The 25,798-nt window shown below is 40.9% G+C and overlaps 1 protein-coding gene across 1 annotated transcript in view; it reads right to left on the bottom strand.

Moving 5' to 3' along the window:
- The window catches only part of GCC2 (GRIP and coiled-coil domain containing 2), a 36,367-nt gene extending 13,961 nt beyond the window's left edge, over positions 1-22,406 (bottom strand). The window contains exons 1-13 of the mRNA XM_027966782.2: positions 22,344-22,406; positions 22,202-22,258; positions 20,738-20,822; positions 19,599-19,663; positions 14,036-14,140; positions 10,560-13,031; positions 9,797-9,866; positions 7,589-7,689; positions 7,396-7,494; positions 2,383-2,502; positions 1,558-1,722; positions 1,139-1,243; positions 171-333 (exon numbers count right to left, since the gene is read on the bottom strand). Of these exons, the coding sequence (XP_027822583.2) occupies positions 171-333; positions 1,139-1,243; positions 1,558-1,722; positions 2,383-2,502; positions 7,396-7,494; positions 7,589-7,689; positions 9,797-9,866; positions 10,560-13,031; positions 14,036-14,140; positions 19,599-19,663; positions 20,738-20,822; positions 22,202-22,258; positions 22,344-22,349 (3,613 nt within the window). The 5' untranslated portion in view covers positions 22,350-22,406. The remainder of the gene's footprint in view (positions 1-170; positions 334-1,138; positions 1,244-1,557; positions 1,723-2,382; positions 2,503-7,395; positions 7,495-7,588; positions 7,690-9,796; positions 9,867-10,559; positions 13,032-14,035; positions 14,141-19,598; positions 19,664-20,737; positions 20,823-22,201; positions 22,259-22,343) is intronic.
- Between the last annotated feature and the right edge of the window lie 3,392 nt (positions 22,407-25,798).

Here is a 25,798-nt window from a genome sequence, read left to right as displayed (position 1 = left end):
GGGTAGTCTTACAGCCCTCCTCTTTAGTCCCCAGTCATGGTCCCTACTGTGAGAATGACTCGGCTGCCAAGGGCTGGTCAAGGGAACCATCAGCACTGGCCCCCACCCCCCACCCCCCACTTCTGCTGAAGACAGTGACCATGAGTTGCAGTGGGTTCTGTTTCACTCACTCATTTCTTCTTGCAGGGTCTCTTGTTTCTGTTTTTGGATTTTTATTTCCTGTTCCAAATCTTCTATCTTGCTGTTTTTATTAGCTAACTTCTGATTCAGCTCTCTCATCAAGCGCTCATAATCAGCAATTTCCATGTTCATTAGCGTGGTCTGCTGGGCATCCTGCACAGGTTACAATGAGAGGTCCATGTGACAGCGGATGAGCTAACTGTGTCTAGGGATTTCTGAAAGGATCAAGGATCGCAGCACGCCTGCTCTAGGATGCTTTTCTGCAGCACAGAGACTTCACATGTTAATGAAGATGCTGGGGTACTTCCTAGATTGTAATTTCATAAAATAGATCACTTTCGTAAATAGTTTAACTTTCTCAATTTCACTGTATGTTATAATTTTCATTAGCTACAACTGGTCAACTCTTATCTATAAAATATTCCTATTTTAAGCAGCTCTTATAGTACCTTTATTTTTGCTCCCATCTTTGGAAGAGCAGAGAAAAATTCACCGAAGTTCTCAGCGTAATACAAACGTCAGTTTCTGACGTTAACTAAATTTTCATGTGTCACAGAATAATCATGTACAAAAAATAAAACAGCAAACCAAGCCTAAATTCTTCCAGAGAGATGGGCACTGGACAACTAAGTTAAATTTTCCATATTCTGAGGCAAATAATTTATAAAGGAGTACTTCAGTATCACAAATAACCTTGTTTTTGAAATACTACTTTTCAGGGTCTATAGGATAGTTTAAAAAATGAGAACATTGCTATTCTAAGTCTAGTGTTTCATTTTAGCTTTCTGAAAGTTAAAGTCACTCAGTGGTTTCCAACTCCTTGCGACCCCATGGACTATACAGTTCGTAGAATTCGCTAGGCCAGAATACTGGAGTTGGTAGCCGTTCCCTTCTCCAGGGGATCTTCCCAACCCAGAGATGGAACCCAGGTCACCTGCATTTCAGGCAGATTCTTTACCTTTCTAACCAGCTCTAATTCTTGCATGGTTTTCTGAAGCTGTTTCTTTTCCTTTTGAAGCTGTAACTGAAGTTCTTCTAGTTCATTTACGGAACTGGCATACTCCTAAAATTAAAAATAGAAACACTGGGACCCCTAAGACAACCAATGTTTAAAAAAAAAATAGCATTCATAAAGGATTATAAAATAAATCTGACATATAAAGTACAGAATTTGGAAATCTTTCCATATTTAAAAAATATACACCCGAAAATCGTACTGCAGATTCTCAACTTCACAGTTGGAATTAATTAACTTTAATTCCACATTAAGGAATTTATTTAACAAATGCTCCTCATTAGCAAGTCTTTTCTTCACTGAAGTACTGCAATAAAAACATCACTGTGTGAAATGAATTCACCCCACAGAACTGTTTTGACCTTTATTTTCTGTTCTTTCTGAAGTTTTTCAGCTTCCAGCTCTTTGTCTGCCATAGCCTTGGCTTTCTGGACTTCTAAAATCTGCACTTCCAATAAGCAGGCGTTAGACTGCAGTGTCTCGATACGGGCCAGGAAATCTTCATTATCTGAGGTTAATTTTTCACACTACAATGACAAATGATTCACTACTGTAAACACACAGAAAATACACACAGGAGAGGAAGAATAAAATGGAACATAATGAGAATACTGGCACAGTATAAAAAAATGAAGATTTCAGAATCGAGTCCACGAAAGGAAAATGCAAAAATCAAGAGTAAGTTTAAACCACAGTCACTGTTGATGTTCATTTGGAAAACATTTCAAGAGACCAGAAGCACTAACAGAGGAAAAGGCAAAAAATGAAAAAAAAAACCAAAAACAAAAAACCTCAGGGGAGCTGAGTTTACAGCTGTAAGTAAGATAGGATGGTTGCCAGTTTTCTGGTCATATTCTTCTCTCAACATTGGGAAAAAGAAAATAAAATTAAGTTTCTATGTATTAATTTTAATTTTTGTGCAAAAAATATTTGAATTGAAATACACTTATTACAATTTTCACATATGAAAGTGTCAGTCACTCAGTCATGTCTGACTCTTTGTGACCGTATGGACTGTAGCCTGTCAGGCTCCTCTGTCCATGGGATTCTCCAGGCAAGAATATTGGAGCGTGCCATTCCCTTCTTAGGGGGACCTTCCCAACCCAGGGATTGAACCTGGGTCTCCTGCATTGCAGGTAGATTCTTTACCATCTGAGTCACCATGAATTTACTCAATTTAAAGTTACCTGAAAAGTCAAACTCCTTAATTGTCTTGTAAGGTCTTCTACTTGATGCTCAAAGTTATTGGCACGTTCTTTCTCTGCATCCAACTGCTCTGACTGCTTATCATATTCTGATAAAAGATTCTTCAACAAAAGACAAAAGGACTTAACTTCAGGATATTATCATATACTCAACTCCTCAGAGTGTATGACTGGGCCATCTTAACACAAGCTGTAAGTGTTCATTCTGGAAGCCTGAAATACTTACCTAGACTCAACATTTGACAGACTACCCCGTGGCATCATACAATAAGATTAGCATAATCTAGATGCCTTTTAGTATGAGATGGTCTCTTAGAGGCTCAAAGAGGATTTAAAACATATACAATGCAATATCTCCAAGTTATCTATCTAGTCATCAAAAATAAACTTCTGAAACATGAACAACATTTAAGCAGGCAAGAGAAAAAGTTTACCCTTGTCACCCGTTACCTCCACCTAGAGTCTTGCTGAGGACAGTCTTGGGCCTGGCCCAGATGAAGCAGAGGTGCTCAAGGAATATGAAAGGACCCCACACAGCCTCACACTCTGCAGCAGAACGTTCACGATTTTCCAAAGACCCTAAAACCACGTGCCTTTTTCCTTTGATGTTCCTAGTCAGGCCTGCTCAGGAGAGAACCCCAGCACCGACCTCTGCGATCCACACCAGCCAGCGAGGACATCCTCCAATGTGCAGCGAGACTCAACTCTTCCCTGTAGCCTGTGTTTCCTCTCCCCTTTCTGATAAATCCTGTTTGCCCCTTGTTCCTGGTCAACTACTGACTGTTCTTCACAAAAATGCAGCCCTGTACAAAATAACTAACACATATCTCTGGCTTTCCCTGAAAGTGGCCTCAAGGAAGCACAGCTGGGCTGTCCTGCACGGACTGTGCCTTTGGAACTGTGTCCAACAACATGACTGTTTCTGACAACAGAGAGGAGCTGACTCTACCTGGGGTCTGATTCTAGGCTCTTTGTTCCACTGCTGTCTGTTCATTCTTTCACCACCACCACTCACAAATCCTGACTGTTGCAGCTCCACACTAAGTCTCGCAGTAGGGCAGGGCTAATCCTCCCATTCTGTTCTTCCCCAATACTGTGTTGATCCTTTGAGGTCTGACCTGTATTATCTTTCTTCTTTCTAAAGAACTCATATTAAATTTTTTTTTTTTTTGGCAGGGGGTGGGGTGCTGCACTGGGTCTTCTCTGCTTTGCAGGGGCTTTTCTCTAGTTGTGGCTTGGGGGCTACTCTTCCTTGTGATGCACAGGCTTTTCTTGTTGCAAAGCATTGAATTCTACGGGCAACGGACTCCGGAGTTGTGGAGCACGACCTTAGTTGCTTCTCAGCAAATGGAATCTTCTTGGACCAGGGATTGAACTTGTGTTCCCTCCACTGGCAGGCAGATTCTTATCTACCACACCACCAAGGAAGTCCTAAAGAACGTCTTTTAACATTTATTGACCAGGCATGTCTACTGGCAACAAATGCCCTCAATTTCTAAGAAACTCTATTGCTCCTTCACTTCTAGTGCAAAGCATTCTAGGTTGGTGGGGTTTTTTCTCTCAACACCTTAAGCAATGCATTTTACACTCTTTTCTTCTGTATGGCTCCCCGTAAGTCTGATGTAATCCTCTATAAGTGAAGTGAAGTGAAGTCGCTCAGTCGTGTCCAACTCTTTGTGACCTCATGGACTATAGCCTACTGGACTCCTCCGTCCATGGGATTTTCCAGGCAAGAATACTGGAGTGGGTTGCCATTTCCTTCTCCAGGGGAACTTCCCGACCTAGGAATCGAACCCGGGTCTCCCGCACTGTAGGCAGATGCTTTACCGTCTGAGCCACATAAGGTGTTTTTTTCTGTGGCTTCTTTCAGGACTTTCATCTTTGATTTTCTGTAATCTGAAAATGACATGCCATGGTGCACCTCTTCTGGTTGTGCTATATGTGGTGTTCTCGGAACTTCCTTCCCAGGTTTGTTAACTGGGCAATCAGTCTTCCCTGTGCCAAGTATTTCCGTGTTCCTTTCTCTCTCTTCTCCAATGGCATTCATATTGCACACATGCTATACATTTGTAGCTGCCCCACAGTTCTTGGATGTTCTACATTTCCCCCCCCGCTTGGTCCTTTAAAATATATATTTTAAAGAAGTAAATTGGTATGCTTGGTCTACCTTTACAGGAAAATAAATTAGATTATATGGTTCTCAAAATGTAAAGAAGCAAGCTCCTAATGACTCATAAAAGACAGATAAACCCATATATAAATTTCAAATAAGCATTTTTTTAAAATGAATGAGATATCTTTATGTTAAGGATACTAATCCCTTGTCATATTTTCACTTGTTAGTTTTATCTAGTTCAGTCTCTTTCCCCTTGTAACTTCTTAAGTTTAGAAAAGTATTTTGCATCTAGAGATCACATGATCAAGTATTTTAAGGATTTTATTCTAATTTTTAAAAATCACTCATTTTTGACGAAACCTCAGAATTCATTTTGGAGAGGGGAACTAGATTTTCCTGAAGTAGTTTTCTGATTCCTCCTCTCCTGGTTTCTCTGTTTTCAGGTCTCATTGGCACAGCACAGCTCATTTACTTGCTGGAAGAAGTGATCTGGAACCAAATGCTTGAACCTAACCCCTGCTCCACTGGCTTCTTGCTCTGTGACCTGACTCCTTGCTGGTAAACCAGCAACGTTAATAACATGCTTATCACACACACACCACGTGTGACAGGACATGTCAAGCACTGAGAAGACTGCCTGGCTTACAGTGCTTGTTGTTACACAGAAGTCACCCCACCCACCTTAACTTTCCTACACACTATTTGTCTATCTGCTCTTACTGCCTTTGGGACTAAGGCCAGGTTGGCAGAAACTCCACCTACCTGGTTGACCACCGTCTTCCTAGTACTCAGGCTCAGCCTGGCTGTAGAAATACTTGAATGCATAAAGAAACAAAACGGCAAATTCTTGTTTTATTTTTTCATCTTCCTATAATAGTGTCTCATGTTATTTAGGCTGATGAGCAGTAATACCTCCAAATAGTGTTTTCACATTTGTGTTAGACATGTCTGCTGCTGCTGCTGCTAAGTCACTTCAGTCATGTCCAACTCTGTGCAACCCCACAGACGGCAGGCCACCAGGCTCCCCTGTCCCAGGGATTCTCCAGGCAAGAACACACATGTCTAACTTTCACATTTCCTTGGCCGGAGGACTGTAATAATAGCCATCTTTGCTTATTACTGATTTTATTAGGAAATTCCAAACAGAAATGGTAGTCTTAAAAAACAATACCTTAAAGGCATATTTAAACCCTAGCTGGGGAAACAGTGGAAGCAGTGTCAGACTTTATTTTTTGGGGCTCCAAAATCACTGCAGATGGTGACTGCAGCCATAAAATTAAAAGACGCTTACTCCTTGGAAGAAAAGTTATGACCAACCTAGATAGCATATTCAAAAGCAGAGACATTACTTTGCCAACAAAGGTCCGTCTAGTCAAGGCTATGGTTTTTCCTGTGGTCAGGTATGGATGTGAGAGTTGGACTGTGAAGAAGGCTGAGCGCCGAAGAACTGATGCTTTTGAACTGTGGTGTTGGAGAAGACTCTTGAGAGTCCCTTGGACTGCAAGGAGATCCAACCAATCCATTCTGAAGGAGATCAGCCCTGGGATTTCTTTGGAAGGAATGATGCTAAAGCTGAAACTCCAGTACTTTGGCCACCTCATGCGAAGAGCTGACTCATTGGAAAGGACTATGATGCTGGGAGGAATTGGGGGCAGGAGGAGAAGGGGACGACAGAGGATGAGATGGCTGGATGGCATCACTGACTCGATGGACGTGAGTCTGAGTGAACTCCGGGAGTTGGTGATGGACAGGGAGGCCTGGAGTGCTGTGATTCATGCGGTCGCAAAGAGTCAGACACGACTGAGCAACTGAACTGGAACTGGAAACCCTAGCCACTTAAAACCTTGACACTAGGATGACACATTACACACACACATAAATAGTGCAAACCTTTGCTAAAACATACAAGGTGACTACGTTATGGACAAGAGTTTTCATTATCAGAGAAATGCAAATCAAAACCACAATGAGGTACCATCTCACGCCAGTCAGGACGGCTGCTATCAAAAAGTCTACAAACAACAAATGCTGGAGAGGGTATGGAGAAAAGGGAACCCTCTTACACTGTTGGTGGGAATGCAAACTAGTACAGCCACTGTGGAGAACAGTGTGGAGATTCCTTAAAAACTGGAAATAGAACTGCCTTATGACCCAGCTATCCCACTGCTGGGCATACACACTGAGGAAACCAGAATTGAAAGAGACACGTGTACCCCAGTGTTCATCGCAGCACTGTTTACAATAGCCAGGACATGGAAGCAACCTAGATGTCCATCAGCAGACAAATGGATAAGAAAGCTGTGGTATATATACACAATGGAATGTTACTCAGACATTAAAAATAATGTATTTGAGTCAGTTCTAATAAGGTGGATGAAACTGGAGCCTATTATACAGAGTGAAGTTAAGTCAGAAAGAAAAATACCAATACAGTATACTAACGCATATATATGGAACTTAGAAACATGGTAATGATGACCCTGTATGTGAGACAGTGAAAGAGACACACAGATATAAAGAACAGGCTTTTTGACTCTGTGGGAGAAGGCAAGGGTGGGATGATTTGAGAGAATAGCATTGAAACATGTATATTATCATATGTGAAACAGATCACCAGTCCAGGTTCAATGCATGAGACAGGGTGCTCAGGGCTTGTGCACTGGGACGACCCTGAGGGATGGGATGACCGGGGATGCGGGAGGGGGTTCAGGATGGGAGTTCAGGTGTACACCCATGGCTGATTCATGTTAATGTATGGCTAAAACCAGTAATTAGCCTCCAATTAAAATAAATAAACAAAAAAAAAGTTTTATATTTCAAGTACATTTCTTAACTTACAAGTCACAAATGTAACTTGTTATTAATGTAACTATTTTTACCTTATAGTTTTCAGCTCCTTGAATGAGATCTCTCATGGAAGTAGACAACTGATCCCTTTCTGAGCGAACAAATTCAAGTTCTTCCTGGAGCGTCTGGGCCTATTTTAAATATATGATAGTTTTTTAATGCACAGAAAAACATGATTTTCTAAAAGGTAAGGTTCACAAATCTTGGATTTTTAAGTCAACTTACTTCTTTCCTGCTAGAATCTAGTTCTTTCTTTGCTTTCACAGCAACTAGTTTTAACTTACTTATTTTCTCCTCTTTCTCTTTGGCTTCTTTTTCCAAGTATCCTAAAAACATAAAATGAAACAATTATACATAAACTCAAATGAAAACTAGGGGAAAATATAAGAATTACTCACATAGTCCTAGAAATGAAACTTTAATCTAGTACAAAATACACAATTTGAAATTAAAATAACTAGCAAAGTATCTATTTTTAAGTAAAAGCTTAATTATGGATTTTCTAGGCAAGGCAAACAATGAACAGAATTCTCATTTTCTTCAGTCTTCCAGAACAGCCCATCTCCTCAGTGTCCATACATGGAGAGGCCATTCGGACCCCTGAACAGCAGAGGACCTCCTGGAAATGCAGGTATGCTGGGCTCCTTGGTGGTGACAGCCAATCAGGATGAAGCAGAGATGTCAGACGCTCTTCACTGTTCATGATCCACAGGTGCCTCTGGTGGGTGGGTCTGATTTTTTCCAGCTGGACTTCAGTATGTCCAGTGTGACTCTCCCTTAATCTCTCTGGCTGTTTCCCCGACGTAAACTCCATGTTCCAGATCTTACTTCTCATGTCTCTGATGAACTTCAGTAATGATCTGAACTTCTACACTTGCTGATTCATTGAGTTGTGCCTTTGTTCACACTGCCTTCCTCGGCTGTTACAGGGGCACTGTCTGTGTGTGTAACACAGGCTAACTCTTCCACTTCTGTGTCTCACCCCATACCCCCTCACCTACTCAGGCCATCAGTGCATAATTCTCCCCTCTCTTGTGCAGCAAAACCCACTCTCTAATGGATTCACCCCAACAGTTGACAGACATGCGACAAGAGAAATGCCACCAAGAGCTTAAGGTCAGGAACAAAGGGTGGAAGCAGCCAAAGAGGGGAGGGGAGGGTCATGAGAAGACAGGTGAGACTTCATTCATTCTCTCACACACACACACACAAATCCACACCACCCCTCTGGACTCTGTCCCATCTCTTCCTTCTGAGCATGGTCTGTGTCTGTTCTCACATTTCTCTCCCCTATTTTCTTCCTGAATCCGTTCCAGTCATTCTCTTGCATACCATGGCAACTGTTATCAAGTTACCAATGACCTTGATGCTGCTTAGCTCAGGCTGGGCCTGAGTACTAAAGTGGCCTTTCTTCCCTCCTCAACACTTCCTCCAAATTCACTTCACTGGTCTTAGCTTCCAAGACATCTTAGGCTCTGGGTATTTCTAACCCTCCAGTTATTTCTTTTCACTCTTTTGCCATTTCTATCTTTCTGACTTTTACTCGACAGAGAACTGTTTCTGGTCCTTGTCTTTCTTCTACACTCACTTCCTTGGTGATCTCCACCTCGGGGCTTCTAACGCTAATGATGCAGAGAAGTGGCTTACCTGGTCAGCCCTCTACCAGTCACCCCAACCATTCCAACCATCCATCACAGAAGACTGTGGGTCACTCTAGATTGTTCTCACTACTCCCACAACAACTGGGCAGTAAAATGAGGAATTACAGGTACTTCACACAACCCCATCTTGGTTACTCTGACGGATAAGCAGGAGTGATGAAGCCAGACTCCTCCACACATTACACCAGCCCTGTTGGGAGTGGCCTCTCCCACTCTAGAACCTCCCAGGAGGACCCCCGGATGTCAGCAGTGTGAACATACCAGCACCTGCCGTCTCCTCTTGCTACAGTATCCTCCTTCTTGGGTCACGTTACTCACTCTTTAAGACAAGGACAGCCTGTCCTGTGATGTTTCTCCCAACTCAACAAGCAGTTAATCACATCTTCCTGCACAGCCACCAGCAGAACCCGTCCACACCCCAAACTCTGGGAGGAACAGCCCTCTCTTGCAGTGTGTTCTTGAAGACAAAGACTGCATCTTAGCCACCTTCCTATCACCAGTGCCTAAGTAGCTGGCCTTTCAAGCCAAGTTTGCTAAATGAATGAAAAACCCCAAAACAATCATGGCACTTTTTATAAAAGGAATCACAACAGTCCTCTGGATGAAACAACAGAAAGTGAGAGTTCTGAAAGTGAAGGCGAGCAGAAGGCAGAGGCCATCAGAAGAAGAGTGATACTATGCTTTTAACACCTCATTAACTGGAGAGAGAACTTCCCATTCTGTTCTAAGAATCTGTTCAATTAACCATAAAAACATGCAAAACCATAGTTACCTATTTTTTCTTCAAACTCTTTTACTGAAGGTTGATCACTTTCTACAGAAGGTGATTTCTTAAAGGAATCCTAGATTTTATAGGAAAAACAAAGACAATCACTGCATTCCCCATGATGAACTGGCCGTTATGCTAAGCATGAAAAAAAAAATATTATTAAAGAGAATTCATACAGAGAGCAATCACCTGAACAGACTCTCTTCCCTTTAGAGACCCAGTAATTCTGATCTCATCATGCACATCGCATTTACTACTAAAAACAATAGCAGCCAAACCCAAGATGACCCACCCAATGGGTATCAAATACATGATGTAATAAGGAAGAGATTAAATGATGACCATAGTTTATCCTGCCACAATCTTGGGAGAAAAATCTGAAGTTTTGGCTAAAATGAAATATTGCTTTAGCCTATTTTCTTTTTGCTTAACAGTGTGCTTTAAGGTAATATGTGTATCACACAAGGATAAAATTAAAAAATTTTCACATTTAGTTGTAGTTTTGCTGTGACTACTTTTGACCAACATTTAACCCCCTGGCCACTTAATCTTATGTAAAATCAAGATTCCAAAATAATCTAAAACCAACAGTAATCAGTGTGATTAAGTGTGATATGAATATGTTTAATGTACTTTTCAAAAATTTGCATTTGAGCTTAAATGCTAAAAATTTGACTTCGAAGTGTAAAAATGGTAATATTTATATTGTCTAGAGCTTGTGACTAGAACTAAGAATTTACTTAAATAAAACTCACATTAATATTACCTTTAATGATATTAACTCTGCTTTCACATTTTGCAATTCAGATTCTTTCTGTTCCAATAATGACCTTAGGTTTTCAAGTTCTTTTATAAAATCTTTTTCTTTTTCGTGATGGTTTTCATTTTCTCTACACAATTTTTGAGACATTTCTTCAACCTGAATTAGGAGATTCTGATTTTCAAACCTTGTTTGTTCACCGGCATTCTTCATCTCCAGAAGGTCAGACTGCAGGGCCTCCTTTTCCAAGAGGGCTTCTTCTAACTCTTTCCTTAGGACAACTTTCTCTTGCTCATAATCTGTTAGTAGAGACCTAAGTTCCTCACACTGAACCATATGCTCTTCTTGAAGGAGCTTAATCTTTTTTTCTAACTCTACTTTTCTTTCATCATACTGAAAAGCCAAGTTGTATTTTTCTTCATTTATTTTATCTAAGGATTCACCCATGGCTTGTAGGATATTTACAACATCCTGTTCTTCCCTTTCTTGTGAAACCTTTGACTCCATCTGTTCAAGAAAACCACACAACTGAGCTTTGACAAACAACTTCTGAACTTGCTGGTTTTCCAAAAGTTTATTCAAATCATCCCTTTCTCTGACAGCTAACCGAAGTTCCTCTTCTACTTCAGAGATCTGCTTCTGAAGTGCAACATCTCCTTCTTTTTGAGACAGGAGGGCTTCCAGATCCCTGCTCAGCAGGTTCTTCTCCAAACTCAGTCTGCTATTTTCTTCACGAAGAGACCTCACTTCCAATGACATGGCTTCCTGGTCTTCGGAGAGAGTTTTCAACTGAGCTGTAAGTTTTTCCAGTTTTTGGTTCTTTTCATCCTTTTCTTTTAAAGTTTCTTCCAGTCCTGCTGTTAATTCATTCACCTTCTGTTCTAGTTCACTGTTGTACTGGGCAGTCTGATCCACTTTTTCCCTAAGTTCTACAGTCAACCTTTCTTCCCTTTCACATTTTTTGTGAAGATTATCCATCTCTTCATGAGAACTTTTCATCTTACTTATGAAATCATATTTTTCTTCAGTAAGAGAACTTATCTTTGCTTCAAATTCTTGTAACATGGTATCTCTCTGACTGAGACTAACTAGATACAGTTCATTCTTCTCTTGAAGATTCTTTATGGTATTTTCAAGTTCTGGTACACATTCCCGCTGTGACAGTAAGTTATCATTTTCTCTCTGGAGACAATTCACAGTTTCAAGGAGAGCATCTTTTTCATTAAATGCAGTTTGGAGCTTCTGCTGAAGTTCATTAATATTAAATGCTTGTTGTTGCTTCATTGATTCAAACTCTTGACTTATTTTTTCAGCAGATTCCCCCAGCTCTGTCTGTAAAATTTCCATAATCTCTCGTAAACCCTCGTAGTTTAACATTGCTTCTTGCTTTTCTTGTTGTAGTTTTTCACACTGTTCCTTAAGACCCTGTATTTCAAACATTAATGTTAACTTTTCTTTTTCTGAATCTGACAAAAATGTCTCATTTAGTTCTGTTTCTTTTTGATGCTGTTTCTTCAGACTCTGTACTTCCTTGTTATGTTGTTCGATGGTGCAGCAAAACTGTTTATTTGCATCTTCTAGCTCAGATTTTAATTTCTCGATTATATACCCCTGTTCTTCTTTAGCTAGTAATAATTCATTAATTTTAAACTCTAAATCTTCCCGTTCATGAAAAAACTCATCCTTTATATGTTGGGCGTCAATTTCAAGTTTTAATTTTAGATTATTCATGTAAGTTAACTCGTCTTTTAAGATGCTATGTTGAGACTCCAGTTCTTTTAGGGCATCTTCTAAGTGTCTAACTTTTTCATTCACTGCTTGTTCTACAAGAGAATCTTCCTGTAAGAGCAAAGAGCACACCTGATTTTCTTGGTCTGCACCTGAGGCTTTCCCTTCATTTTCTAATTCACATTTATACTTCTCCTGAATGTTCATCTCACCTGCCTCACACTTTCTGACTAAGTTATCCTTTAGCTGGATCAAATAATTTACTTCTGCTTCGTGTTCTTTGGCAGATGTTTCAATTTGGCACATCAATTCTTTCACCTCTTCTTGGTGTGTAGATTTCAACTGTACAAGTTCTTCCTGCAAACTATTAATATCTTTTTGGTACTGCTGACAATTAGCCTCAATCACTCCTTGGAGGTGAGTAATTTCTTGATCCTTTTTATTTGTGGCAATTTCTAACTGCTTTTGCAGACATAAAATTTGATCCTCAGAGACTAGCTTAATTTTCTGAATCTCTTCTTGCAGCTTTTTAACATTATCTTCAGAATCACTCTGAAATCTGAGCTGTTCTAAAAGCTCTAATTGTTTTTTTGCTGCTTCTTCCACTTCCTTTTGCCAATCAGCTTTATCATTACTGTATTTGGAATGTACTGTTGTTAATTCATTTCTCAAATTTTCTATTTCTTTTCCATAGCTTCTTTGTGATTGTTCCAACTCTTTCTGCACATCTTCCAACTTAGTTACAGAATCCTATAAACGTAAAAAGCACATAAAAATTATTTAAGACGAAACCTCTGCCTTAAGAAAAATAAGAGACACAGTTTCATAAGGAGGAAACAAGTAGCAGTGTACACAGAGAAATATGATCCTTAGATTCCAAAAATTCTGCTTAGAAGCTCTGACCACCTTAATAATTATGATGATATCCAGCAACAGTACTAATGTCTTACTCAAAGCAAGGAAATCTCTGAGTTTAATTTTGTTTTAAATGGTAATAAATTACATAAGTTCTATTAAGTTACAGGCTTTAATGAACATCTCCTGAATAGAGTGATAAAAGTTTTGGGGAGAAAAGTAGCACAGACCCAATGGTAGGCAAGTATCTGAGAAGTGAGCAAGCAACAGTATGTACAGTATGTGAGACAATCAACATTTAAATTGGTAGTGTCTCATAAAACAGATATTTCATAAAATAGGTATCTTTCCCATTTTATTAAAAAATGATACTACAGCTAAAAAGATTAAACATTAAAATAAACAGGTAAATGTTAGCTGTATCTCTCCGTGTAGCTCAGTGATTTCAGTTATCCTTCTTTTAAAATATCAGTCTGTTCCCTTATCTGCAAATATTATATTTAAAATAAGATGAGACGCTTATTTTTCCCTTAGTATTTTTTTAGTCTTATTTATATTTATTTATCTTTGGCTGTGCTGGGTCTTCATTGCTACTCAGGCTCTCCTCTAATTGTGGTGAGCAGGGGCTTCTCACTGCAGCGCCTTCTCCTATTGCACAGCTTAGTCTCTAGGGCATGTGGTCTCAGTAGTTGTGGTGCACTGGCTTAGCTGCTCTGTGGCATGTGGGATCTTCCCGGGTCAGGGATTGAACTTGTGTCTCCTGCACTGGCAGGCAGATTCTTTACCACTGAGCCATCAGGGAAGTCCAACGAGATGCTTTTTAAGATCCTGGTTCTAAAATTTACAACTATATTATATAAGTTAATAAAAATAAATAAATTTAAAAAATCCTGCCTTACCTCAACCTCTTGCTTCATTTTAATATTTTCCTTCTTCAGAGAAACACAGTGTTGCTCAGTCTCTGCTTTTTCCAAAAGAACAGCATCCAGACGTTCTGTCAAGGCCTGTTTTGGAACAGGACAATTTGTTTGAGGTTAAAAACAATGGATTGACTTTACCCATAATTATCTCCTCACCTCTCCAAACCATGCTAAAGTAAGCATATTTAAAAGGCTATACACAAGAACCAAGAGAATAGGAGAAAAGACATGCAGATATGAGAAATTTCAATACAACTCTGAAAAACTGACAGTGGAGGAGGTAGAGGAAGTGAATTAGAAAGAAGCAACAAGCTAGAACCTGAGGGCTCACACGGAGAAACATACAAGAAGCTGGCAAACACTCACTAGAAAACCAAACGCTCAGGAATGGAGGCAGCAGATACCACTGAAGCGGGTACAGGAAGTAGGTTCTAGTTGGGACTGACAGTCGTGATCAGGAGTGCTTGGAACAATGGGCAAGCAAACCCCCAGTGTCCCTCCCACCCCCAGAAAAGGTTCATACACTGAAGAGATGAAATAAGAGAGGAACTCAATGAAGTGGAAACCAAACAAGCCAAGAGTCAGTTTCTTGAAAACAAAGCTAACAAAGCAGACCTCTTATGAGACTGATCAAGAGAAGATGGAAGTCACAAACATAGTGAACAGAAAGGGAACCTATCCATATATAAACTACAGATTAAATAGTTAAGAAGAATATTATGATCAATTATTAACCTGCCAATAATACTGAAAAGTAAAATGGTACAGATTAAAATTCCTAGAAAAATGTAACTCTCACACACACACACACACAAATCAATACTGTAACTACTTAAAAATTAAACTAGAGGTTGAAAATGGTCTACGAAAGACACAGGAGGAAAAGAGAGCTTTGCAGGTGAGTTCTATCAAGTTTTTAAACAACAGATTATCCCAATTACATATGAGTTTCTTCAGAGAAAATAAAAAGCAAGAAGAATTCTCAGGTTGTTCTCACAACTGGCATAACTTGATAACAATATCCAATGATTTTACAATACAAGATAATCATGGACCCATTTCACTGTGAATTTAGTCAATCATAAACCTTAAAACCTAGATAAAATCCTAAACAACAGTAATCAACTATCACCCTAGAACTGCCTCTAAATTTCTGAATGTGAAACAAAGAAAAACAAAAATATAAAAACAAAGCAGATGTAGAAAAAATTAAGAGTTCTATATCAAGTTATAAACACTATTTATAAACATGAGAGTAGAATACAGCCACTTTTCAATACAAGATGATAACAATCTTCCTCCTATGCCTCTGTTCTTAGGAACCTGGAGAAGAACATGGTCTACAGAACGAGAAGATTAACCAGAAAAGTAAATGACATTCCACCCAGCAAGTGGGGTGGAGGTGCAGGGCTGAAGCAGAAAGCAGGACAGATATTCACTGGGTCATGGCACAAGGCTGGCTCCAGGAAAACCACAGCAGACCTAGAGACAACCAGACCAAATGAGCACAGGACACAAGGCTTGAGGAGGCAGGTGTCCAGGAAAAAGTATTTAAATGATTATTTGATCTGTTTAACCATTTGGAAAGTAGGCATCATTGTGAAAGATAGCTAAGTTTTCATCAGTTATAACAGGAAGTTAATAGCTAAATGTCTCATCAAGGAATAAATCAAAGAATAGCAGGATAAATATATTATTTAGAAACATAATTTCCATCAACTATTTAGTATTATAGTTATTAGTTGTTAGCACTATTTCTAAATGTGCATACATTATTTTTGTTAAAACAATTTTAGTTTTAAAACTAGTTTTTTTTCACACTACATGGTATTGCAATGTAAACTTTTTGATAAATTATCAGGGCAAGCCTGAAAACAATAATTTTAGGAGATATACAGAGGGCATTATCTGAAAACAGCTATAAATATCCTTAGAGATCAGAGGCACAAAGTGGACAGTAATTCCCAGGAAATGCAAATTCCAGCAACAAGAAAACAAGAGGGATATGTACAAGAAACCTCACATCCTAACTTGTAATCTTTCCCTTCCTGTGCATTTGGAAGCAGCATATAAGCTCACTGTAATACCACACACCTCTCAGTTTGACATGGAAAATATGGATTTTTTTAAAAAAAGTCAAATATGTCAGGTTCACAATACAACTTCAGATGTATTTCAATGTACTAGAAGATGACTATCACAAATTTAATAATTGAAACTTGTAAAAATGTTAAAGTCTTAATTACTCAGTTGTGTCTATCTCTTTGTGACCCCATGGACTGTAGCCTGTCAGGCTCCTCTGTTCATGGAATTCTCCAGGCAACAGTAGTGGAGTGAGTTGCCATTTGCTTCTCCAGGGGATCTTCCTAACCCAGGGACTGAACCCAGGCATCCTGTATCTCTGGCACTGGCAGGTGGGTTCTTTATCACTAGTACCACCTGGGAAGCCCCCAGAAAGCCATACATTTTTATGAAGAACAGAAAACTTTGCATTCAGTCATGTTTTTCCAGTGTACTTTCTCCCAATGAAGGAATAAAACTGCAATCTGTGATTTTTCTAAAACAGAAAACTCAAAGCAGCTGATTAACTGATGCTCAAGCTCCTCCAATCACTCTCCAGTGTAATCTTCTCATTAGGAATGGAAATCAAAAGATTTCATTCTCATTTAATTTTCAGTTCAGTCGCTCAGTCGTGTCTGACTCTTTACAACCTCATGGACTGCTGCACGCCAGGCTTCCCTGTCCATCACCAGCTCCCAGAGCTTACTCAAACTCATGTCCATCGAGTCAGTGATGCCATCCAATTATCTCATCTGCTGCTGTCCCCTCCTCCTCCTGCCTTCAGTCGTTCCTAGCATCAGGGTCTAAGGAGTCAGTTCTTTGAATCAGATGGCCAGAGTACTGGAACTTCAGCATCAGTCCTTCCAATGAATATTCAGGACTAATTTCCTTTAGGATTGACTGGTTGGATCTCCTTGCAGTCCAAGGGACTCTCAAGAGTTTTCTCCAACACCGCAGTTCAAAAACATCAATTCTTCAGCGCTGTTTTCTTTATGGCCCAACTCTCACACCCTTACATGACTACTGGAAAAACCGAGCTTTGACTAAATAGACCTTTGTTAGAAAAGTGATGTCTTTGCTTTTTAATATGCCGTCTAGGTTGATCATAGCTTTTCTTCCAAGGATCAAATGTGTTTTAATTTCATGGCTGCAGTCACCATCTGTAGTGATTTTGGAGCCCAAGAAAATAAAGTCTATCACTGTTTCCCCATCTATTTGTCATGAAGTGATGGGATGGGATACCATGATCTTAGTTTTCTGAATGTTGAGCTTTAAGCCAACTTTTTCACTGTCCTCTTTCACTTTCATCAAGAGGCTTTTCAGTTCCTCTTCGCTTTCTGCCATAAGGGTGGTGTCATCTGCATATAGATATGATTGATATTTCACCAGGCAATCTTGATTTAATTTTACCGAACTATTACTTTCTGAGACTTGAGTGGTCAGGGTATTAAATTAATAACCTGAAAGGTACACTTAGCTAACTTAAGATAAATTTTTACCCTCATTTTTAAGAGTAGTTTTGACAGAACAGGAGAATACATCAACAAGGAGGAAACAAGGGACACATATTTAATATTTAAATATTCTGCAATGTAAGTGTATGGAAAATATTTTAAGGGCTAAGAGTTCACTGACACAATGGCATCTGCAATGTTCTTTTCCGATACAAAAACGTGCTTTTTAGTGTGTGGGTGAGCATGTATGTATATATGCATACATATATGTATACAGTATCTCGTACAAATAATATACGGTAATAACAAAATCACTGAGTACTTATGGGACAGATCCAGCTCTCTGTACTGTGTGTACTGACTCTAGGAAAGCAGGTCTTATTATTCGTTATTCTGTCTAGTCTCCAGTGGAAGAATCACAGAGAAGTTAGGAAACATAGCTGTGGTCACACAGCCTGCTTGTGGCAGAGCAGGGTCTCAAGATAGGAATCAGGCAGTCTGGCTCTAGAGTCATGTTCTTTAATTAATTACTGTGCTTAGTCACTCAGTCTTGTCCGACTCTTTGCAACCCCATGGACTGTAGCCTGCCAGGTACTTCTGTCCATGGGGATTCTCCAGGCAAGAATATTGGAGTGGGTTGCCATACCCTCCTCCAGGGGATCTTCCCAACCTAGGGATCAAATCCAGGTCTCGGGTATTGCAAGAGGATTCTTTACCATCTGAGCCACCAGGAAAGCCCTAATTAATTACTAGGTTGGCCACAAAGTTTGTTCGGGCTTTTAAGCGGTTATGAAAAAATGGAATGAATTTTGTGGCCAACCTTGGCTATTACTAATCAAGAAAATATGTAATGATCAAATAAAATCATTATGATTCAGAAATGCTTAAACCAATCTGTACATTACAAATCCAAATGTTATTTGTGCACACCATTCAGAATTCATATACTGTTTTGACTAAATAAAGAACAAAACGGCAGTACGAGGTGTACACAGGGATTTAAAGACTCCTTGAAATAACTTCCTGGGAGCCCCTCGATTGTCCACCGCTCCCAAGCTGGGAGAATAAGACAATATATAATCAAAGACTAGACAGACAGCAAGACTCAAATTACAAACATGGAAAAGCAAGAAAAAAAATTACTGCAGAGCTTTCAGAAGCAAAGAAACTTTAAAGACGGCCAGGCCAAGTCGGGGAAGGAAAAGCATTTAATTAGCGTTAAGGGCACGTGAGGGCATCCCTAGTGACTCAGTGGTAAAGAAACCTGCTGCCAATGCAGAGGCCTCAAGTTTGATCCCTGATCCAGAAAGGTCCCACATGCTTTGGAGCAACTACGCCCCTAGGCCACAACCAATGATCCATGAGTCCATGTGCCGCAACTACTGAAGTCCACACACTACAGAACCCGTGCTCTGCAACAAGAGAAGCCCCTGCAACGAGAACTGTGTACATCACAACAAAGAGTAGATCCAGTTCACAGCTAGAGAAAGCCTGAACAGCAACAAAGACCCAGCACAGTCAAAAATGAACAGATACATTTTAAAAGTTATTTTTAAAATAAGGGCCTGTGAGTAAGAATAAGCAACTCAGGTTTTTAAACAGGAAGTAACAAGATAAAAAGAGTATTCTGTGGTCTGTCAAGAGTATGTAGAACTAAGAAGAGAGAGCGAGTCTAGTTACAGGGTCATCAAGGCAGGTGTGCTTCCCAAGGATGACATGAAGTGCTTCACAAAGAGCCCTGGAAATGGAGAGACTCCTCAAAGTCCTGCTCGGGGCTGGGTTCCTCATGGGCAAGGGAAGAGCAGGACTGAGACTGAGGCAGCAAGCATTAAGGACAGAGTGAGTGGGATGCAGAGGACAGAAAGGGCAGAAGCGCTCATCCACCTCTCTCCACACACTCAACCAGAGAGATGGAGCATGTAACCTTGGGTGGGAGCAGCTGACAGCCCTCAGGAAATCTGAATTATCATCAGGCACCTCATCTAAGAAAAACAAAAATCAAAGTGACACTCACAATGTGTCCTTACCTTAATGATGTCAGCTCCTCCAGCAACCAGCTTTGACCTCAATTCTTCAACTTCTTTCTCCAACTCTAAACAATTACGAAAAAATTTAAAAAAAAAATACTAGTTCAGGAATGAAAAAGGAATTACTGGCTAAAGTGAGAAGTACATTCTTTAAAAAAAACCTCACTATAAATTGTTAATACTTTTTTAAGAAACAGCATATATTTTTGAGAAAGCATTAAATTCACCTAGCATTTCATTTCCGTTTTTATCATGGAAAACTACAAATTAAAAAAACTAGAGAGAATAGTATGATTAACCTCTATGCTCCATCATCTTGGTTTAATACTAAATGAGCAATATTATTTTATCCCAACCTGTCTTTACTTCCTCTTTTCCCTCTTCTCTTATGCATCTTGACATTTCTGAAGCAAATCTCAGACATTATTTCAGCTGTAAATAACTTCTTCCTGTATAACCTTAGAGCAACAACTAATCTCATATTAAACGTACACATTAATCTATTTCATCAACTCATGTCCAGATCTGGTGCCTACACATTTCCAAATAAATTACTCTCTTTATCATAAGTGGATCCAACCTTTGAAAACTTTGGCTTTCAGACTGGGCAGTAACTGAAAAGAGCTCACCCACACATATTACAAAAGGAAACTAACACCTAATCTTTGTGGAATATAAAGAAATAGAAACTGAATAGGGAATCAAGCAACTTCAGTAAATATGCTTCAGAAATCCAGGAAAAGAAGTCTTTTATTGCTTTATTTAAGGCCTTTTTAAAAACTTGTTTGGGCTCAGAACTTCACATCTCTAACATATCAACTGCCAATGTTAGGAAAAAATGCCTTACTCAGAAGAATATACAATCCACGGGAGGTTAAAAAAAATGTGCTTAAGTTTAACACACTATTTCTTAAAATCCTCCTCCCTGACCTTTTTTATTAACCCAAAGATAACTGCTGTTTAGGCTTATGGGATAATAAAAAATATCAAAGCAAGTGGTTAGAATATTAAGTAAGATTCCACTACTCTAATATTATTGGATTCATTGAAAAAACAAGCCAGTGTACTGTTAAAAAACTAGTATTCGCAACCATGATTAAACAAGATTGTGGTCAAGATGAGTATTTTCAACCTGATACCTGTACATCTCAATTTTGTTTTCTGTATTAGCATCATCTGCTTCTTGGCAAACTTGATAAGATCTTCCTTGGTCAAGGCTTCTAGCTGGAAGATGCAGAGACATTACCAACTTAGTATAATTCATGTTTCTACTATACCACAAAAAAGAAACATAAAGTCTGCCTAAATATTAAAAAAAAAATCCTACTGAACATTTACATCAACCAAATACCATATTTTTTAATATTCACTTCAGTTCAGTCCATCAGTCATGTCTGACTCTTTTTGACCCCATGGACTGTTGTCCATCACCAACTCCCAGAATTTACTCAGACTCATGTCCATTTAGTTAGTGATGCCATCCAACCATCTCATCCTCTGTTGTCCCCTTCTCCTGCTTTCAATCTTTCCTAGCATTAGGGTCTTTCCTAATGAGTCAGTTCTTTGCATTAGGGGGCCAAGTATTAGAGTTTCAGCTTCAGCATCATTCCTATCAATGAATATTCAGGACTGATTTCCTTTAAGATGGACTGGCTGGATCTCCTGTCCAAGGGACTCTCAAAAGTCTTCTCCAAAATAACAGTTCAAAAGCATCAATTCTTCGGCACTCAACTTTCTTTACAGTCCAACTCTCACATCCATACATGACTACTGGAAAAACCATAGCTTTGACTAGATAGACCTTTGTTTTTCAATATCATCAAATGCAAGTTTAACTCAGTAATTATTAGTTAAACAACTACAATGAAATGTAAAAAAAACCGCACACACCCTCTTGCTACAGAATATCCTTGTTACAGGTTAAGACATTTTCTTTGATTTAATTTCTTTAACTGCAAAATCAAGGAACTGGGACTAACTCTACTTAAAGTTCCTTAGTTGTGTGAAACTTTAGTCCTATTCAAGGCTGAAAGACGCCTCTGGCCACAGGAAAACACGTTAAGCCCTAATTACAGCAACAAGATGAATCAGGGCGCATTTAGGATTTAAATGAAAAATGAGGGAAAGTTACTTAGCGCCTATGGGCTCAGTATTCTAATGGGTAAAGCTGGGATCACAGGAGTATTTAACTCCGGGTCACCGTGAAGCTTCCGGGAACACACAGTTTGGACGACTGTCTGAAACTCAGCCGTAGCAGGAAACCTCGGCAGCAAGTCCCCATCTCTGGACCGACCCCCGCCCATGCCACGGGGGTGATCTGTGTCCATCTGAGGAGGCGCCGGCAGGACCGAGCCCCCGACGCCGCCCACCCGCCCGTTAGGCTTGGTCCGGTCGCTGTTCGGACCTCAGAAACCAGACTGTTTCGCTGAACGTTTGGAAACTGCGGAATCTCGAGGCACGCTGATCCGGGGCAGCAAGGAAAGCCAGGCTTCCCCCCAGCAAACTCAGAGGAAACCCCTGACCGCTCAGACCCGGACCCCGAGGAAAGCTGTCCCCCAGGCGGTCCCCTCCCGGTGGGACCCGCCTCTCAGACGTCTCTTCACCTTGGACTTCCCGGTCCCGGGAGCGGCCGGCGAGGCCACCCCGTCGTGAACAGGCTCCTGCAAAACACAACGAAAGCCGGCCGGTCACGGGCGGCCATGCAGACGGGGAGGTGGTCCCTCGGTCCCCAACCCCTCGCGTTACCTCCATGGCCGCCGGCAGCCTGCACTTCCACCCAGCACCTCCCACGGACCGCCGCTTCGGGTTAAAGGTCGCGCTTCTCCGCCGGCCCCGCCCCCGCGTCTCCACGGCCACGGCCCCGCGGCGCTCGCGCTTCCGCTTCCGCCTCGGGAGGTGGCTTCCCGCGAGCCCCGCCCCGTCCCGCCCCACCGAGCCCGCCCTCGAGGAGGCGGGGCGGGGTGGGCGGTCCTCAGGGCGGGGCGGGGCGCACCCGGGGGCGGGGCCCTGTGCTCTGCGAGGGTGTTGGGGCTTGAGGCTCTCCTGGGAGGGTCAGGCACTGTGCAGCTCGGCCAGGGGCGGCTGCCCTAGTCACATTTCCTTCACTTGTTCCCATTCCTGTCCTCCTCTCCCATGTCCTGTCCCTTCTCCTGCCCGAACTTCTGTCCACTTTCCTGTCCGTTGTCTGTCCCATCACCTGTTCTCATGCCGTGTTCCCTCACCTGTCGCATCTCCTGTCCCCTCACCTGTCCCCATTTTTGTTCTGATTCCTGTCCCTCTTCTCTCTCATCTGTCTTCTCAGCTGTCCCATATCCTGTCTCCTCTCTCGTCTGCTGTCCCCTCACCTGTCCCCGTTCCTATCCGTCTCCTGTCCCATCTCCTGTCCCCTCAGCTGTCCCTATTCCTGTCCCTCTCTTGTCCCTCTCTTGTCCCCTTTCCTGTCCAATCTCTGGTCCCCTCACTTCTCCCATGTTCTCTCTCCTCCCCTGATTCAGATGCTATTACTTTTTCGAAGCAAGCAACATTTGCTTGGTTGCAGAACTTTACTCATGGCCCTCTGTGAAGACTGAAAAATCATATTACAATCTCAGGAGTATATGCCTATCCCTTAGATAATTATCTTTAACCCATCGAATTCTACACATATCTCAGAGTGCGTTGTTCACAGGCCCTAAAGACTTCTTGTTTCCATTCACATGGAATAAACCAGACACAGAGACATTTGTCCAGCTGAAAGAACTTATAAGAAACCACGGCTATAGTCTCATTTCTTTACCCATTGCAGGTTGAGTTTTAGGTCTCCTCATTTCAGATGATTTATTATTATAGGATTGAATTTGGGTGGGGTTCAGAATAAGGGGACTGGTATGTTTAGGTGGATTCATCTCTAATGTGTCAGAAAAGCAGTGGCCTCAGGACCTTCTCCTGCTACTTGAGAATATGGTGTTTTGGTTTTTTTTTAAGCATCATCTGAAGCCTGAGACTTCCCAGGTGGCACCAGTGGTAAAGAATCTGCCTGCCAATGCAGGAGACAAAGGAGATGTGGGTTCAATCCCTGGGTCAGGAAGATCCCCTGGAGGAGGGCATGGCAACCCACTCCAATATTCTCACTTAGAGAATCCCATGGACAGAGGAGCCTAGCAGGCTATGGTCTATGGGGTCGCAAGGAGTCAGACATGACTGAAGCAACTTAGCACATACACAGGAACCCTTGGACACAGAGGAGTCAGGTGATCCAGGCCAGGGTCTGTTAGGTACAGTTGGCCCCTCTCTGCCTATTTCCCGATAACTGGCAAAGAAACTGGGCACAGGTAATTCAAGCACAAGGGAAGATTCCAGACACCATGGTCCCTAGGCAGAGTGGTTCCTCTGGGCGAGGATAGCAGGTGAAAACAGCCATGTGCTAGACTGCCCAGTAGAGGGGGCAAGGAGGTCAGCATGGCGCTTCCCACTGGCTGAGCGACCAAGGAGGTCATCCTGTAGTCCTAGTTAGTTGTTCCAGACTTTGGGCTGGGCTAGAACAGGAACAGTGAAATGTGTGTGTGCGTGTTGGGGGTGCAGGCCGATGCTGTGTCCTGGCTCATTCAGTCCGCACAGTAACAGAGCATCTTCTGTGCACCCAGTTCTCTGCTGGGGGAAGTACAACTGTGACTAAGACAACAAAGGTCTCCTTGCTGGACTAGTGGTAGAGACAGACGATAAGCATGGAAACCGTTAATTTAACAGAGGTATGAGTTATGGAGAAAGTAATGCCATGTTACATAACAGGATCTGTTTCATTTTCATTTAAAAGTTTTACTTTCTAACAATAATTGTATATATTTAATTGTGTATCTTTATGGTGTACAGGGCTTCCCTGGTGGCCCAGATGGTAGAGAATCTGCCTGCAATGCAGGACACCTGAGTTCAACACCTCAGTCGGGAAGATCCCCTGGAGTAGGAAATGGCAACCCACTCCAGTATTCTTGCCTGGAGAATTCCATAGACAGAGAAGCATGTTGGGCTATAGCCCATGGGGTCACAAATAGTCAGAGATGAGTGGACAACTTTCACTGACTTTACTTATAAAGTATACATGATGATTTGATATATGTATACACAGCAGAGTGATTACTACCGCAGCTAATTAACGTCTTCTCCACGTATTTTGCACGTATGATGAGAGTATCTGAAATGTACTCTCTTAGCATTTCCAGTTTTCAGTACTTTTTTTTGGCTGTGCAGTGAGGGTTGCTGGATGTTAATTCCCCAACCAGGGATCGAACCCAGACTGACAGCAGCAAAACAGAGTCCTAACCCCTGGACCACCAGGGAGTTCCCAGCACAGTCTTATTAACTATAGTTATCATGCTGGATGCCAGATCTCTAGATTACTTGTCCTGCATAACTGCAGCTTTATGCCCTTCGACCCATATTCCTATACCCCCCCCCACCCCACCTCCAGTCCCCAGTAGCCACAGTTCTGCTTTCTGCCTCTACATATTCAACTTTTAAATTTATTTTCAATTTTTAAAAAATGTGTTTATTATTTTCATTTAAATATTTCAGTGTAATAGTCTAAGCATTTAAAAATGTAATTCTTTTGAAAACAATGCAATTTATTTATGTAAACCCAAGGTTATAAACTGAAAATGACCAGATTTTTTTTAATTTTTTTATTGAAGTGTAGTTGACCTACAATATTGTATTAGTTTCAGGTGTTCTGTGCAATGATTTGACATTTATATACATTGAGGATTGATCACCACAATAAGTCTAGTAACCATGTTACCTTATAAAATTATTGCAATATTATTGACTATATTCCCTATGCTGTATATTACAGTCTGTACCTATGAGTCTGTTTGTTTTTTAGATTCTACATGTAAGTGAAACAATGTGGTTTTTGTCTTTATTTCACTTAATCTTCTAGGTCCATCCATGTTGTCACAAATGACAAGATCACATTTTTATGCCTGAGTAATATTCCATCACACACAGACACACACACACACACACACACACACACATGCCAAATCTTATTTATCCATTCATCTGTCAATGGACATTTAGGTTTCTGTGTCTTGGCTATTGTGAATGGTGCTGCTATGAACACTGGGGTACAGGTGTCTTTTCAAATTTTAAATAATTTAAGTAACTACGTGCAGCTAGTGGCTAACACAGTAAACTCTAGAAGATAACTGGTATAGGAGTACTTAGAA

Source organism: Ovis aries, chromosome 3 (assembly GCF_016772045.2).
Source record: "Ovis aries strain OAR_USU_Benz2616 breed Rambouillet chromosome 3, ARS-UI_Ramb_v3.0, whole genome shotgun sequence".
Taxonomy (NCBI): domain Eukaryota; kingdom Metazoa; phylum Chordata; class Mammalia; order Artiodactyla; family Bovidae; genus Ovis; species Ovis aries.
This window is presented reverse-complemented; position numbering and strand designations above follow the sequence as displayed.